Raw genomic sequence first — 16,508 nt, forward strand, 5'->3', positions numbered from 1 at the left:
ACCTCATTATTTATACAGTCTCTTTTTGCTCAGCTATCCTTCATCTAAGACTGACCTCCACTCAGCTGACTCTTTTTCTTGTTTCCCCAATGCAGCTCTAGTCCAGAGAAGAAAAGGATAATAGAGTAAATATTATGCTAAACACGGATACTCCTTAAGCCACCAAAAAAAGTAACAAGAAATCAGGAACAACTATATGCTATTTTGAAGTGGAACAGCATATACATGTTCTCATGTTTTTTCTTGGCAGGTGGAGCTGGACAGAATATTTCTGTCCATAAGACCCCCAGAAGTCCCCTAAGTGGGATACCAGTGAGGACTGCTCCAGCAGCTGCTGTCTCTCCAATGCAGGTAGATGAGCCCCAGAAATAACCACTGCGTATGGTTTGCTGTGTATGCCTCTAGATGTTTTTCTTTACACATATTAGTGTGTGTGTGTGTAGAGTGTGTGTGCTTTGTAAATTGGATTACACTATGCATTATTCCAATACTTATTTCACTTTATCATTGGAATGTAAGCTTCATGAGGTCAGATATTTTTGTTCATTTTGCTTGCTGTTTTGTCTATAACACTGGCTGGCACACGGCCACATTGTAGTAGAAGTTCAGTAAATATTTGTTGAATGAATGAAGGAATATGTCTTCAAATTTTAACATTTGGAGAAACAATTCTTTTTTATAAAAGATTACATAATATGTGGTGATTTATTTAGCCACTCTTCTACTGATAGAAGTTAGGTGTTTTTGGATTTAACTTAATACAAAAAACAATACAGTGAAGATACTGATTCAAATTTTTGACTACTTATGGGGCTACTTTTTAAATAAGGATATATCAAGATTCATTTGTAAATATCAGAGATCACAGTAGTTAAGCAGAAAGGAATTTAATAGAGGGCTTTTGGTACTGAGGGCTGGAGAAAGGTCTAGGCTGCACTGAGATTCCAGGAAAGGTTCCCAGAGCATCTGAAAGTTAGCCCATTATAAGGGGCTTCTGTTTCTGCCAGAATCAGGAAGTCTTTCTCTAGGTGCTTACCCAGGGACTGCCACTGCTACCAAGATCTAGGATCAGCCTTGTGACTACACTGCCACAGGTGCAGTTCATGCCAGCAAAGCAGACTCTGTGCCTGCCCCATACTGACCAGAAAACGATGACACACTCCCCAGAACTTCTGCTCCCCTGCCACAGAAGAGCGAGTGCCTTCCCAGCCATGTTTTCCAGGAGAAGCTGCAGAAGGGAAGCCTTCCACTCCCTTGCACCTTCCAGATCCTCTGAGAGGGGGCCTGTTTGACAGAAGCTCGACCACTTGATGAGCCAAGCTTTAAAGGAGTTTGCCAAGTACACCCTTTAGCTTCCCAGTCCCCTGTAGTCAATAGGTCACCCTACAAAGAGATAAGGATGGAGTTGAGTGAGCCTGTCTTGAGATATACAAATTGATTCCTAGTAAAGGAAAATGGGGTCCTAGAAAAGGAAATGTATTTGACCTCTTCCAGCATGTTGAAAAACTTGATAGACACATTGCTCTTCAGTTTGCCCTCCCACTCGCTGTACTATTTTCTAAGAATTTTGACACTGTCTATAAATTTTGAAGATTAAGTAAATGAACAATAGTATCTTGTTTTACTTTATCAGTAAAGTTGAGCACTTCTTCATATGAACACAGGCCATTTATCTTTTGTATGTCTGTATGGAAACTTACATACTTTGCCTGCTTTTCTTTTGAAGTCTTTTTCCATTTTGTAAGAAGTCTTGATATATTGTGCTTTTTAACATTTTTTCATATGTAATTGTATTACCTTTGTTATCTTTTAACGTCATATTAATAGTTATCTTTTACTGAAGAGAAATTTTACATTTTTGTGTTGTGTTTTAAGATTTTGTTTTGTTTCCTGCCTTAAAATGTCTTTCTAGCTATTAGATGATTAGAATATTCTCCCTAAATATCTTAAGGAAGTCTTTTATTTGTTCAGTCTTAAAACTCATAGAAACATGGGTTTGGATTTAGATGTTCTTCCCCTATCTTAACTGCCTTCTGGAAGCAAGCAGAAGTAAATACTCTCTGGAGGACAATTACATCATCTAGATCCTTAAATTATAGCCACATTTTAAAAAGTACAATGTCATATAGTAACTTTAAAAAATACCAGGCATGGCTGGGTGCAGTGGCTCACACCTGTAATCCTAGCATTTTGGGAGGCCGAAGCAGGCAGATCATGAGGTCAGGAGTTCGAGACCAGTCTGACTAACATAGTGAAACCCCGTCTCTACTAAAAATACAAAAATCAACTGGGCATGGTGGTGTGCGCCTGTTGTCCCAGCTACTCGGGAGGCTGAGGCAGGAGAATCACTTGAACTCAGGAGGTGGAGGTTGTGGTGAGCCGAGATCTACCACTGCATTCCAGCCTGGGCAACAGAGTAAGACTCCATCTAAAAATAAAATAAAATAAAACAAAAAACTGAGCATACAAATAGATAATACCAAATGATGAAAAACCAAGAGAAAAAATAGGCAATAGAAACAGACACAGAAGATTCAGATATTGATATTATTAGACATAGACCCTAAAACACCTGAGATTAATGCTGTCAACAAAGTAAGTGACAAGGTAGAGAATTTCAGCAGAAAACCATAATCTATAAAAAAGAATCCATTAGAGATTTTATAACTAAAAATAAAATACCTGAATTAAAGACTCAATAAAGTTTAGCTGTAGCTTAAACAGTTAAAGAGAGACTTAAAGAACAGAAGACAAGTCAGTATAAATATCTGAACTGAAGCACAGAGAAAAAGGATAGGAAATAGAGAAAAGGACGTAAGAAACATACGGGATGGAATAAAAAGATCTCATGTGTAATTAGAGTCCCCAAAAGGGGAGAAAAAGGGCAGAAGCAATATTGGAAGGGCTAATGATCAAGAATTTCCAAAACTGATAAAAGATGTCAAGCCCAGTTTCAAGAAACAATATGAACCCCAAGTGAGATGAGTACAAAGAAAACCACTTAGACACATGAGGTTAAAACTGCTGGAAATGAAAGAGAAAGAATCCTAAAAGCACCCAAAAGAAAAAAGACACCTTAATGTCAAAGGAGCAAGAGCAAAACTGACATCTTTCTTCTCAACAAAAATGATGGAAGCCCTGAAGACAATACAATGACATCTGCAAAATGCTGAAAGAAACCTGCTTTCCTTTACGTGGTGAAAATATGCTTCAAAACGCTGTACCTGGTGAAAATACCCTTCAAAGGTGAACACAAAAGAAAGATGCTTTCAGTCCAACAAAACCGTATGTTTTTTCGTAGGATACTTGCAGTGAAAAGACTATTTAAAGGAGTTCTGCATGGAGTTTGTTCTTTTAAAAGGCTGTTAAAATTCAAAACACCTGACAAGAAAAGCTAATGCAGAATTACCTGTATCAGGAATTTGTAAGTGGATACATCACTAAATATTTCATAATTATTAAAGCAATAGTAAGAGAATATTATATGTTACACTTAGTGCTATAAATTAGAAAATATTGATGAAACAGTCAAAATCTTAGAAAAATGTAACTTGCTAAACTTATATAGGAGAGAGTAGTAGAAAAGCTCAATCATCTATAATTTATACCAGGCCCTTGTGGCTTCACCATGAAACCTCCCAAACATTTAAGGAAGAAATAATGTCAATCTTATGTAAATTCAGAGACTAGGAAAGAGGTCAGCATAGCTTTCATCCCTAATACTTGCAAGAGCATTAATAGACAAGAAAATTAAAAGGTCAGTCTTTCTCACAAACTTCTTTGCAAAATTCCTGAACAAAATCTTGGAAAACCTTATTCAGAGATAACATGACGAAGATCATGTCATGTTTGGTTTATTCCAGGAATGGAAGGTGGTTTTAACTATTGAAGCCAACCAGAGTAATTCACCACATTAACAAAGGTATAAAAAGAATATGGTCGACCGGGTGCAGTGGCTTATGCCTGTAATCCCAGCACTTTGGGGGCCAAGGTAGGTGGATCACTGGAGGCCAGGAGTTCAAGACCACTCTGGTCACCATGGCAAAACCCCAGTCTCTACTAAAAATACAAAAATTAGCTGAGTGTGGTGGCGCATGCCTGTAACCCCCAGCTACTTGGGAGGCTGAGGCACAAGAATGGCTTAAACCCGGGAGGCGGAGGTTGCAGTGACCTGAGTTCGTGCCATTCCACTCCTGGGCAACAGAGTAAGACTCTATCTTAAAAAAAAAAAAAAAAAAAAGAATATGGTTATCTTAGTAGGTGGCAGAAAAATGTATTCAATAAAGATTAATATCTTTCTTGATGGAAATTCTTAGAAAACTAGGAATAGAAGGGAAATTCTTTAATCTGATAAAAGGTCTTTATTATATATCTATGGCAAATATCATACTTAGTGGTGGAATATTGGACGCTTTCCCACAAGATTGCAAATGGGATAGGAATGCCCCATATTGTCACTTTTGTTCAGCCAACTTCAAAAGCAAGATTTAAAACTACTTTTGAAAACTGTATACCATGACCATTATATTTTTGTGGGATGTGGATATATGGAATTGTGTTTAATATGCTATGAAGTAGAGCCTCTAAGAGGAAGAATGTTCTGGAAAGCCTCAGAATGGCCCTGCACAGACAAATGTACCAGGATGTTCATTGCAGCATTATTCCTAATATTAATATCAATATCATTATCAATAGAGAATCAGTAAAATAAATTATGGTAATGAAAATAGCTAAGATCTACTGAATGCTTCCCATGTGCTGGGCTGTGTTTTGATTGTTCTAACTGAATTTAGCTCATTTAATCCTCCCATAACCCTCTGAGGTAAGTACCTTTAGTATCATTGCCATTTTATAGATAAAGAAAATAAGACACAGAGAATTAAGCAACCCAGGGTCTCCCAGGTGGGTGGTGCCATCTGGCCCAGAGCCACTTGCTTGGCCTCTTGTGGCACTTTTCATGGAAAGCTGCCAAGATGGTGGGTATAGAATGACCTCTAAGATACAGTAAGTGAAAGAAACAAAACGGTATATAAAACAGTGTAATGCTATGATAACATTTATGTTTCTAGAAAAACAGAGGGTGTTTTTCAAGGTTTTTCCTTGAATAATATCACGCTGACTTGCATTCTGAAATGCTTTTTTAAATGGCAGTAAAAAAATGCACCATGAAATCTACCCTATTAACAAATTTTGGGGTATTATTAACTCGAAGCACAATATTGTATGGCAGGTCTCTAGAAATTTTTTGTTTTTAATTTCGACTTTTATTTCAGATTCAGGGTGTACATGTACAGTTTTGTTACATGGATATATTGTGGGATGCTGAGGTTTGGTGTATGATTGATCCCATCACCCAAGTAGTGAGCATAGTACCCAACAGGTTTTCAATCCTTGCTTCCCCCTCCTCTAGCACTCCCCAGTGTCTATTGTTGCCATCTTTTTGTCCTCTACAACATTTTTATCTTGCCTGACTGAAACTCTGTATCCACGGAACAATTCCCCACTTCCCCTCCCTGAGGCCTCTGGGAGCCATCACTCAACTGTCTGTTTCTGTGATTTTGACTACTTTAGATTCTTCACGTACATAGAGTTATGCCACACTTATCCTTCAGTGACTGGCGTATTTGACTTAGCATAATGTCTCCAAGACTCATTTATGTTGTAGCATGGGACAGGATTTCCTTCTTTTTTTAAGGCTGAATAATATTCCATTGTATGTTCTGTACCACATTTTCTTCATCCGTTCATCTGGTGGTGGACACTGGGGTTGCTTCCACGTCTCGGCTGTTGTGAATTATGCTGCAGTGAACATGAGAGTGCAAATATCTCTTTGAGATCCTGTTTTCAATTTTCTTGGATAAATACCTAGAAGTGGCATTGCTGGATCATTTGGTAGTACCATTTTTAATTTTTTGAGGAACCTCCATACTGTTCTGTGTAATGGCTGCACCATTGTACGTGCCTACCAACAGTACACAGGAGTTTCGTTTTCTCCACCTCCTCACCAACACTTGTTCTCTTTCTGTGTTTTTTTGATGATGCTCTTCCTAATAAATGTGACGTGGCGTGTCACTGTGGTTTTGGTTTGCATTTCCCTGATTGGTGATGTTGAGCATCTATTCATATACCTATTGACCATTAAAAATAGAATACTTATACAAACATCCTTGAATATACATAGAACATTCCAGGAAAGATATTCACAAAGCCAGTTAATAATGATTGCCCTTGGAGAGAAGAACTGGGAGATGGGAAGGAAAAGGAGACTTTCTCTTCACTATTTGCCCTTTTTATTGCTTTTGAGGATAGTGTCTATTGCGTGTATTACCTATTCAAATAAATGAGTTAATTAAAAACTCCCCTGGTTATTCCACTGTGTTTAAGAACTATTGCACACACACGCATGCACACACACACATCTGTGTGTGTTCTGTTCTTGATGTTATGAGCTCACCGTGCTGGTGTCCTCCTGGTTTTTACAGAGGCATTCGACTTACAGCAGTGTGCGGCCAGCCAGCAGAGGGGTGACTCAACGCTTGGACCTTCCCGACCTTCCCCTCTCAGGTAAATCATGTCAGCAATAAGAACTTTTGACTTATCTTTCCGTGCAGTTAACTTTTCTTCATTTCTTTGCATGAAACTGAGCTTAGAAAAATAATCAGTGGCATTTCTTGCAAGTGATTTCAACCCCTGAATAATGTACACGTCATGGACATTAGATGAAGCAGTGCAGCTGACAAAAGGAAAAAGCGTCTATCTCCTGCCAGCTGCACTTCTCAGTGTCCTTGTGCTAGGGAGAGAGGCCCAATTTTGTTGTTGTTGTGTTCTTTTTCTTTTTTTAGAGACATGGTCTTGTTTTGTTGCCCAGGCTGATCTCAAATTCCTGACCTCACATGATCCTCTTGCCTCAGCCTCCCACAGTGCTGGGATTATAGGTGTGAGCCACTGTGCCTGACATGTTATTTTTTAACTGAATCTCAAGAGCATATTTTCTCATCTTTAAAAAGTAACTAAGGGAAAAAAAACTTCCCTGATTTTGAATTTGTCTGCTGCTTCCACAATTCTTAAAATTTGCCTCTTTAAAGGTATTTGTCTCTTAGTGCAATCCTCTTCCTGTTATTACACCGTGTGTGTGTGTGTGTGTGTGTGTACATACATATTGTTTTGTTTTGTTTTAACTCAAATACTGGTTGTAAAGTGAAGGTTGCATTCAGCAGTCCCCGACCCCCATCACATTTGCGTTCACACCACATCTCCTGTGTCACAGGCTGATGTGAAGCAGCCTTCAGGAAGGAACATGTGGGCTTGAGTCTCAGCACTGCTGCTCAGCCTGGCTTTGGCCCCATCACCCCACTTCTCTGTGCTTTCGTCTCCTCATCTCTAAAATGGAAATAATCCGGTCCACCTTCTAGGATCATATCAAGGATTGAGTTAGCATGTTAAAGTGCCTTGAACATGCTGGGCATGTGGCGAGCGCTATGGAAGTGTTTGCCATGCACATCTCACCTGCTGTTCTCTGCTGACCCAGTTCACCTGCCCAGAACTAAAAGGACAACAGTGCTTGAGCCTAGTGGGAGGTTAAGGTTGTCCAGAATATGGGGCTTAGAACCTATGTATGTGTCTATGTGGTCACTGTTAGGAAATAAAAAAGGCAAAGAGAACACTGAATGGACTATTTACTGTTCCCTGTAGGCAGGATAGAAAGCCAAAAGTCTGGATCACATAGACAGAAATTTTTTGTTTCTAAGCATAAAATAAAATTTCTACAGCTGTACTTCCTTCAGATCTTGGTCAAACACCATCAGGCTTGTTCTTAAAATAGTTGTTTCTGTGAGGGAACTTTCCCCTCTGAATCTTCTTTGCTTTTTCGTGGAATTAAATAAGGATTTTAGAGTTGGATAAACACTGACAATTGAGAATTTGAAGATGATCTCAGCCCATTCCTCGAATTCTATGTGGGAGATATTCAAGCCCTACAGAAATTCAGTGACTTATAAAGGCTGCAGCAATTTTGGATGGCTCTGGGGCCAGGAAGTCTCCTGATTCTTTCTACTTTGTGCCTCTTGGTGCTGAGGTTGGTGATTGCTCTGAGTCATAGCTTTCTAAAGAAGTGATGAAAGTTTATACAGCACTCCAAGTCATAATAATGACTTTCCAGCAGAAGGAAAAGACCACCAAAGGCCAGTGTAAAGTCAAGAGTGTTAGAAGAGAGACAGTGGGTGTAGAGAAATGAGAGAGTCTATGCTCCGGGAGACCAGTCCTGAGTGTCCCATACTAGGAGGGGAGTGGAGGAGGCCAGAGCACAGCAGGAAGCCCACTTGGCTCACAGTCCCCATGCTTGCTGTGTGGAGGGAATAACTTGATTGCACACATAGTGATAGGTGTGGGGTTTTTGAAAAATTGTGGTAAAAGACACATAATATAAAATTTACCGTATCAACCATTTTTAAGTGTACTAGGTAAGCCTTTGGTAGATAATATTTGTGTCTTCTCTCTGTTCCACTAGCCTTAAAGTTTCCTATTGTGTGGAGACACCATTCTTTTTGGTTTTCTTTGAGAGAGAGTCTTGCTGTCACACAGGCAAGAGTGCAGTGGCATTATCATAGCTCACTGCAGCCTCAAACTTCTGGCCTCAAATGATCCTCCTGCCTCAGCCTTCAAGTGGCTGGAACTAGAGGTACATGCCACCATGCCTGGCTAATTAAAAAAATTTTGGGGGGGGGGCTAGAGACAGGGTCTCACTAAGTTGCCCAGGCTGGTCTTAAACTCCTGGCCTCAAGCAATCCTCCTGTCTTGGCCTCCCAAAGCACTGGGATTACAGTCATGAGCCATCATGCCTGGCCAAGAACCATTCTTTTAGTTGACAAGATACATACTGAACTTGAGACCACAATAGCTTATTGCTCTGAAATTAATACCTCATTGACAGCCCTCCCTACTTAGCCCCCACCAGGCACCTGTCTGCTTGGATGATTCTATTTACTGTTATTACAGCAAAGGATCGCAGTGACAATTACTTGCTTCCAGCAATCCCCAGCAATTGCTTGTCAACATTGAGGTCATTGGAAGCTGCAGAAACTGAAGATTAATGTGCTGTTCTTGTTGTTCTCTTGGATGTAAATACTATTTTTCTCTGCTATTTAGAGCTGACTAGCCTCAGTCCTAACTTTACTGCCCCTAAATGGTGGCTGTGAGCTGTAGACGGATTATTTTCTTCTGTGACTATTCACAGGTCATGGGCGGCAACTGTGGGCTCATCCTGGTCCCTTGTCTGCTCTGTAGCTTTGAACAAGGCACTTAGTTCTCTGAGCTCCAGTTTCCTCTATAAATATAAACTAGACAATCTCGAAAAATTTCTCCTCTTCCACACTTTTATGGTCCTTTAAGATATATCATCTGGCTAGACATGGTGGTGCACTCTCCTGTAGTCCCAGCTACTTGGGAGGCTGAGGCAGAGGATCACTAGGAAGTCAAGTCCAAATCCAGCCTGGGCAACACAGTAAGACCCTGTCTCTAGAAGAGAAAAAGAAAAATAAGTATCATCTGGAGGATTCAGTTCATTTCATTACCTGTTTTGACTCAGACTAATATGACAGCAGAAAAGAGCCTTGAAAGGGTGATTTCTACTTTTTTAGCGAGCCAGGCCCTATGGCTAGAATGGCCTTTTCTCTTGTAAAGTAGTTCTTCTTGGTTCCCAGCTTCTTGTTTACTGCTGCCTGTGATCTGATCATCACATGAGGCATTTTCCTGCCACTCTCTCTCAGATGTCTGTTAGTTAAAAGATATTAACTGGGGACAGGGCTGGCTTTGCTGGCACTTGCACAAGGCCATTAGAAGGGCACGTGCTTGGTGTAATGCTCTGGTGACATCATCTTGAAATTCACAGTAATTTTTGAACAAGAGGTTGATTTGGCATTAGATGCTATAAATGATGTAGTGGTCCTGCCTGTAGAATCCACATCCCTATTGCATTTTTATTACTTCAGAAACGATATATATGTTTGTAGTTGAGGATAAAATGAGAACGGTAATTGTATTTGAGAATGAAGCATGATGGCAGTCAAGAGCTGCTTCTTCAGGAATGGGTGATTATGTGGTTGTTCCCACAGATATTCTAAAAGGAAGGACTGAGACCCTGAAGCCAGACCCCCACCTCCGCAAGAGTCCCTCACTGGAGTCACTGAGCAGACCCCCGTCTCTGGGCTTTGGGGACACAAGACTGCTGAGTGCTTCCACCAGGGCATGGAAACCACAAAGCAAACTCAGGTATCGTGTTTCAAACAATAAGAAATCAGAAAAACATTGGGCTAATCACCTTTTATGCTTCCTTCTGTTTTGTCCCCATGGCCAATTTACTTCTACAAATATTTCCTGCATGAAAATGACTAAGATACTGTGCCTGCTCTTGGCAAGCCTAAAAGGAGGACAGTGGATAGTAGTAGTGTGCAAAATGGAATTAAGGGCTGTAAAAAACACTACTGCATAAGCAAAGTCTTGAGAGATTGTTAGTTGGATCAAGAAGTCTAGAGAGAAGTGGCACTTCTGCCAAGGGCTCTAAAGGTACCATTACAAGCATGCTGTGGAATAGTGTTCAGGGAATGTGGGTGGTGTCATGTGTCTGGACTAGACTGTGGGCTTCCTGAGGGCAGGGACCCTGCTGTACATATGCATAACAAGCTCTTTGTCAGTATTTGTTGGGTGGATGGATAGGTGACTAGGACATTCCAGCTGGAAGGCATATAGTAAGTAGTCTTCATTGCTAAGGAAGAGGTTTGTGTGTTATTTTGGTAAAGCACTGGGGTACCACCAACTTTGTGGGATTTTGTTTTGGATTTTGAGGTTGTACAGTGAGATTGGACCTGCATTTTAAGGAGGATTCATCCCAAAACAGTGGCATCTAAGGATTGGAGAGGCATTTTGAAATCAGTGTTTAAGAAGGACTTTTACAGGGATGTGAAGGAGGAGTTGGCAGAGGGAGAGGACGGCAAGACCAGCAGGATGGTCACTAAGAGCTGGTCTTTGTTCCCACACCTCTGTCACCTCCTCCCTTTCCAGTGCCCCTGGTCACCAAGGCCACAGCAAACCTCTTTCAGCTGCTTCCTCTCTCCCAAGTGTCTTCCCTGCTTCTCTGTGTTGGTTAATTTTCTGAAGCACTGAGCACATCCTGCTGCAAACCTTGCAGAAATCTCACATGACTCTGTCATCCGCACTCCTCATCCTGGTCTTCTAGGTGCCTCACGACTTAGCACCACCCCACCCACTGCCAGAATGGCCCCGTCCCTCCCTCCACCTGAGCCTGTTTTAGTTTCTGCCTTTGTAATATAACATGACCATTTCTTATTGCAAGTCTTTATGTATAAGATTCTAGCCTGAATCGTTTTTCTTTTCTCCTTTCATACCCTAAATACTGCTTCTCCTTCAAGGTCAAACCTTTCATGAAGTTGTACCTAACACCTGGCACATCGACATATCCCTTCTCCGACTTTGGCGTCTTACACTTTTTTGGGTGTTTCATTTTTGTACTGCTCTGTAGTGTGGAGCACTGTTGCACAGTACATGCCATTGTCTCCATTTATGCTATAATTTAGTGGACAGTAAATGTTCAACTTACATTTTGGTATCTCTTCCAGCCCCTTGCGTTGTGCAACACACATAGTATTTCACTTAGTAAAACTTATGAATGAGTAGATGGATTAATATACAAAATTGGCTAGTTTAGGAGTAATAGCTTTTTAATAAATATAATCACAAATATGGGTATTATAGAAGGATTTATAAAAGTCTGAATAAATTCAGGTCTTGTTACACCTTTGGGTATAGCATATATTTGGACCCAAATAGATGAAGCCATGTGTTTCATAGGTTTAATGTAAAGCCCCAGATACTACATACTGTCCTGTTTATGTGCAAGAGATTTAAACAATCAAAAGGGCTTTTAAGGACCAGAATTAGTGCTCTTCTGAAATTGCCCTTTTCTTCATACCAGAAATGCATACAAAAAGGCTTTGTGTATATGAATATGCTACTGATATTTTACCTTTCTTAATGAAAAGTTAAATTAGTAAAATTCTTATTTCAATTTTACATTTATGTTATTGGGATAAACAATGGCAGGATATCTGGTGTTTTTAATATGCCCTTCCAATGTACGTTTACAATTTATTTTGTTTTATTTTTTGGAGATGGGGTCTTGCTTTGTTGCCCGGGCTGTAGTGAAGTAGAACGGTCATAGTGCACTACAACCCTGAGCTCCTGGCCTCAAGCAATCCTTCCTCCTCAGCCTCCTGAGAAGATAGGATTACAAGGACTCACCACCATGCCCAGCTAATTTTTTTATTCTTTATTTTTTTAAAGATGGGGTCTCATTATGTTGCCCAGGCTGGTCTTGAACTCCTGGGCTAAAGAGATCTTCCTGCCTTGGCTCCTAAAGTTCTGGGATTATAGATGTGAGCCACTGCACCCAGCGAGTCTACCTTTTACATGTTATGTAGATACTGGTTTAGTCTTGAAACATGTAGGGTGTGTTTTGTTTACGTATCTTTAATTCAAATGATATTGTACTTAAGTAAACAAATGAAAGACTAGATGGATGAGCAACAGATGGATTTTAAAACAAAATGTAACAAAACTCTCCCCAGATTTATGATGGTCAGGAAGCACAATTTAATTTTTATTTTATACTGTGAGATATCATAAAATAGTAATGTGACTAATTTCTTTAGAGTCTTGCTGGATAAACTAGACTTTTGCTTTTCTAAAGTAGGTATTTATTTCTTGTGTATTTGAGGATTCTAAGTATTAGCATCTTCTCCTTACCATGTGCTCTTCTTTCTAACCAGTGTGGAAAGAAAAGACCCTCTGGCGGCCTTGGCCCGGGAATATGGTGGTTCCAAGCGCAATGCTCTACTGAAATGGTGCCAGAAGAAGACACAAGGCTATGCGGTAAGGGACAACGTCAACCAACTTCCAGCTGGCCCTGGGCAGTAGTAGTCCTGTGCCAGTACATGTTCTATGTGTGCCTATGCTTGGTGGGCCAATATGCATGTAATTATCATCTTTCTATTCTCCTAGGCAGGGCTGCCAGGGAGCGTTTGATATTTGTGCACTGCCCAAAGGCACCCTGACAGAGAGGCAAATGCAACTGAAAAACAATCTGCACTCCACCCACCAATTTTATGGCTACATGCAGAGCTGCATCTCCCGAGGGAAGGGGACCTTTTCCTTTGGTCAGAGTGTTACTGACCACAGGTTCTTGGGCTCTCAATGCGATAGAAATTGTCATGAGGCCAAAAGAGTTTTCCCGACAAGGCTTTATTGGAGCTTATGCCCTTATCCCTCAGGCATGAGGGAGGAAGCACAGGAGAGGGAGGATTCTCTGGCTGAGTCCTTGAAATGAGCTGGTAGGGATTTTTTTATTAAGCAAAGTGCAGGAATTGATATTAAGGTAGAGAATGTGGACTGGGCTGGGTAGAGCATGTGAGGGGTAGGGGATGTGGGTCAGTTTATCTGCTGGCAATGGTTGTCTTGAGTAATGGGCCACCTAGTGTTCTGGTCGGTGGCAGCAAGGCTATACTCAGTTGTTTAGCATTCCTCCCTGAGGTGGAACATTCGCAACTTTGATTGGGTATGTTGGATTTCCTAGAGCCAGTTTCTGGAATTATTTAAGTAAAAGAATTAAACATTCTTTTATTCTTTTAAACATTATGAGAGTGCAGAAAAACACTATGGCTATTTTCTTTGCGTGACTGTTAGCAGGTGTGTCAGTGAAGTAGTGGTGTGGGTTTTGTGATCAGTGGGAATGCATGAAACAGTGTTGTAGTGGGGATGAGCTGAAGCCAAGCCCCGTCCCTGCTGTCTGAGAAGCAGACACGAGCTCCCCCAGCAGTGATGCCTCCACCCAAGAAGACCGTTTTTGCTGAATTACCCTCCCAAAGAAGAGTGCACTGCCTAATTCACATAAAGGTCCTATGTAGCTGGGCCTCCAAAACTTCTCCAAACGTTTTCTTTCTATTGCTTTGAGAATTGTTTGCATTTAGTTTAAGAGTTTTTGTTTTCTAGGACAGTATCTGTTTTCTGTGGAAGTCAGAAAAGGAAGTAATACCTGATGTAAGTTTACGTTTTTTTCTTGTGAAATACACGAAGATACAATGCACAAAATATAAATCATAGTTTCTTGAACTGTGAGGAAGTGAAAAGTCATGCAGTCACTACTCCCATTCAGAAGAGGAGCATCACCAGCTCCCACAGACCCTTCCTGTGACTTTCCCATGATAACCCTCAGTACTCCCTAAGATAACCATTGTCCTCAATTCTCCTTCCAGATTTTTACAAAAGTATGCATCCCTAAATACTATGTTAGTATTGATTGCATTTGAATTTTATTACAAATGGAATAAAAAAAAAGCTATGTAATAGATGCATCTGGCTTTTTTTACACAGTATTGAGTCAGTGAGATGTATCCTCATTGTTGCATATAGCTGTAATTTGTTCATTTTCTTCACTATTTAGTAACCCATTGTAGGATTATACCATTATTTATCCATTCTATTATTGATGGACAGTTGAATCATTTCCAGTTTGGAGCTATTATGAATAGTGCTGTTATGTTCTTGTGCGTATTTCCTGAAACACATATGTGCTCATTCCTGCTGGATACATATTTAAGAATGGAATTCCTGGGCCACAGGGTATGCATACAATGTAGTGGATAGTGCCAAACAGATGACTGAAGTAATTGTACAATTTATATCCCTCCAGCAATTTATGAGAGGTTTATTTCTGTGCATTCTCATCAACACTTATTATTGTCAGTCTTTTTACTCAGGGTCATGTGGGTAATGTGTAGTACTATCTCACTGCGGTTTTGATTTGCATTTTCCTGTTGGCTGGGGCAGCTGAGCACCTTTTCTTACGCAAATAGATACCCTCTTTAAAACTGGCAATTCCTATTGCATTCTTACTATATTTTGCTAAAACTTCTGAAGATTCCAGCACCATAATATTCCCTTGCCAGGCTGAAGCTTTTTGGGGAGGTGGGGACAGAAAATGAAAGAAGCTAGCAAGAAAAACTCAGCCTCAGCCAAGATCCAGCCCAGATATTAAATTAGCAGGGCTGGGAGTCTCTGTCATGTCAGCAGTCAAATGTCTTAAAACCAGAATCTACCCAGAGTATATGTATCTTGTATCTTTGCCATTACCTTCTTTACACTTTATGTTAAAAAAGAAAAAGAATCCCAGCACTTTGAGAGGCTGAGGTGGGAGGATTGTTTGCTCCCAGGAGTTTGAGGCTGCAGTGAGCTGAGATAGCGCCATTACACTGCAGTGTGGGTCCAAAAAAAAAGAAAAATCTGTCACGCTACTGTCCAATAATAGAGCCTCCCAAAGTATAAACTCGCATCAGACCCTTGCTTATTCTTCCTGCTACCCTGTCCACTCTGCCTCTGCCCTGTTTCAATGCTGGACTATGCCATGAAGGAAGGCCCCTCGGTTACAGCCTCCCCCAGCCCATCAACCACGCTGCCGAGGACACGGGAAAGAATGAGAAATCAGAGGGAGGTGGTTGCCTGCAGGAGGTTTAGTGTAAAGAAAATAGGAATGGTAATGGGAAATTGAAGAAAACATTTAAAAGGAGCCGTCATTGAAGAATGACACTACTGATGCTGCCTGTGCTGTCCCCCACCTGACAGAAATGGACCGAGGCAGCTGCCATAGTGGATATGAAAAGACAATTCACATTTTCAGAAGGAGTGGCCTTCTGTGATGTAACCTTGTTATAAGGCAGGGAAGAGACAGACAATAAGATGTTTCCAGTCAGGATCACAAGAACAGTATTTCCTGCTGGAGTGATTTTTTTTTGTTTTTGTGAACATCTTGGATTAGTTTTCAAAACATTTTATGTTTGATGAAACCCAAAACTCATTTTGCCTGAAGAGTACTTTTCATTCATCATTAAATCTCTGGAAAATTAGAAATATGAACATGTGTCTGCTTTATTTACCCTTCACAAAATATGTCTAGACCTGTTTGTGTGAGACACCTCATAGTCTTATTCTCTCAGAATTAGGAAGCCAAAAATAACTGGTGAAAACTTTTTGAAAACCAGGAACCATGTGTACTTGACTTAAAATAACTTTCTTTTTATTTCATCAAAGTATAGTGTGAAAGGTTATGTTATATCCCATATATATATATATATATATATATATATATAATTTTATTTCAACTTTCATGTAGATTCAGGGGGTGAGTGGGCAGATTTGTTACAAGGGTACATTGCACAATGCTGAGGCTTGACTTACGGGTCCTGTCGCCCAGGTAGTAAGCATAGTACGCTGTAGGTTGGTTTTCAACCCACGCCTTCTTCCCTTCCTCCCCTGTCTAGTAGTCCTTAGTATCTATTGTTGCCATCCATGTGGCTTTTTTTGTTTTTGAGATGGAATTTTTTTTTTTTTTTTTTTTTTTTTTTTTGAGAAAGAGTCTCACTCTGTCACGTAGGCTGGAGTGCAGT

The 16,508-nt window shown here is 40.4% G+C and overlaps 1 protein-coding gene across 14 annotated transcripts in view; it reads left to right on the forward strand.

The window, feature by feature from the left end:
* SPECC1 (sperm antigen with calponin homology and coiled-coil domains 1) overlaps positions 1-16,508 on the forward strand; it is a 317,948-nt gene that overhangs the window by 250,308 nt on the left and 51,132 nt on the right. For all 14 annotated transcript variants that reach the window (XR_012425372.1, XR_012425373.1, XR_012425374.1 and 11 more), the window contains 4 exons: positions 251-351; positions 6,483-6,564; positions 10,110-10,266; positions 12,840-12,942. Coding sequence is in view for 11 of the 14 variants with exons in the window: in XM_074018821.1 (XP_073874922.1) it covers positions 251-351; positions 6,483-6,564; positions 10,110-10,266; positions 12,840-12,942 (443 nt within the window). In the remaining 3 variants the exon portion in view is untranslated. The remainder of the gene's footprint in view (positions 1-250; positions 352-6,482; positions 6,565-10,109; positions 10,267-12,839; positions 12,943-16,508) is intronic.

Source organism: Macaca fascicularis, chromosome 16 (genome assembly GCF_037993035.2).
Source record: "Macaca fascicularis isolate 582-1 chromosome 16, T2T-MFA8v1.1".
Lineage (NCBI taxonomy): Eukaryota > Metazoa > Chordata > Mammalia > Primates > Cercopithecidae > Macaca > Macaca fascicularis.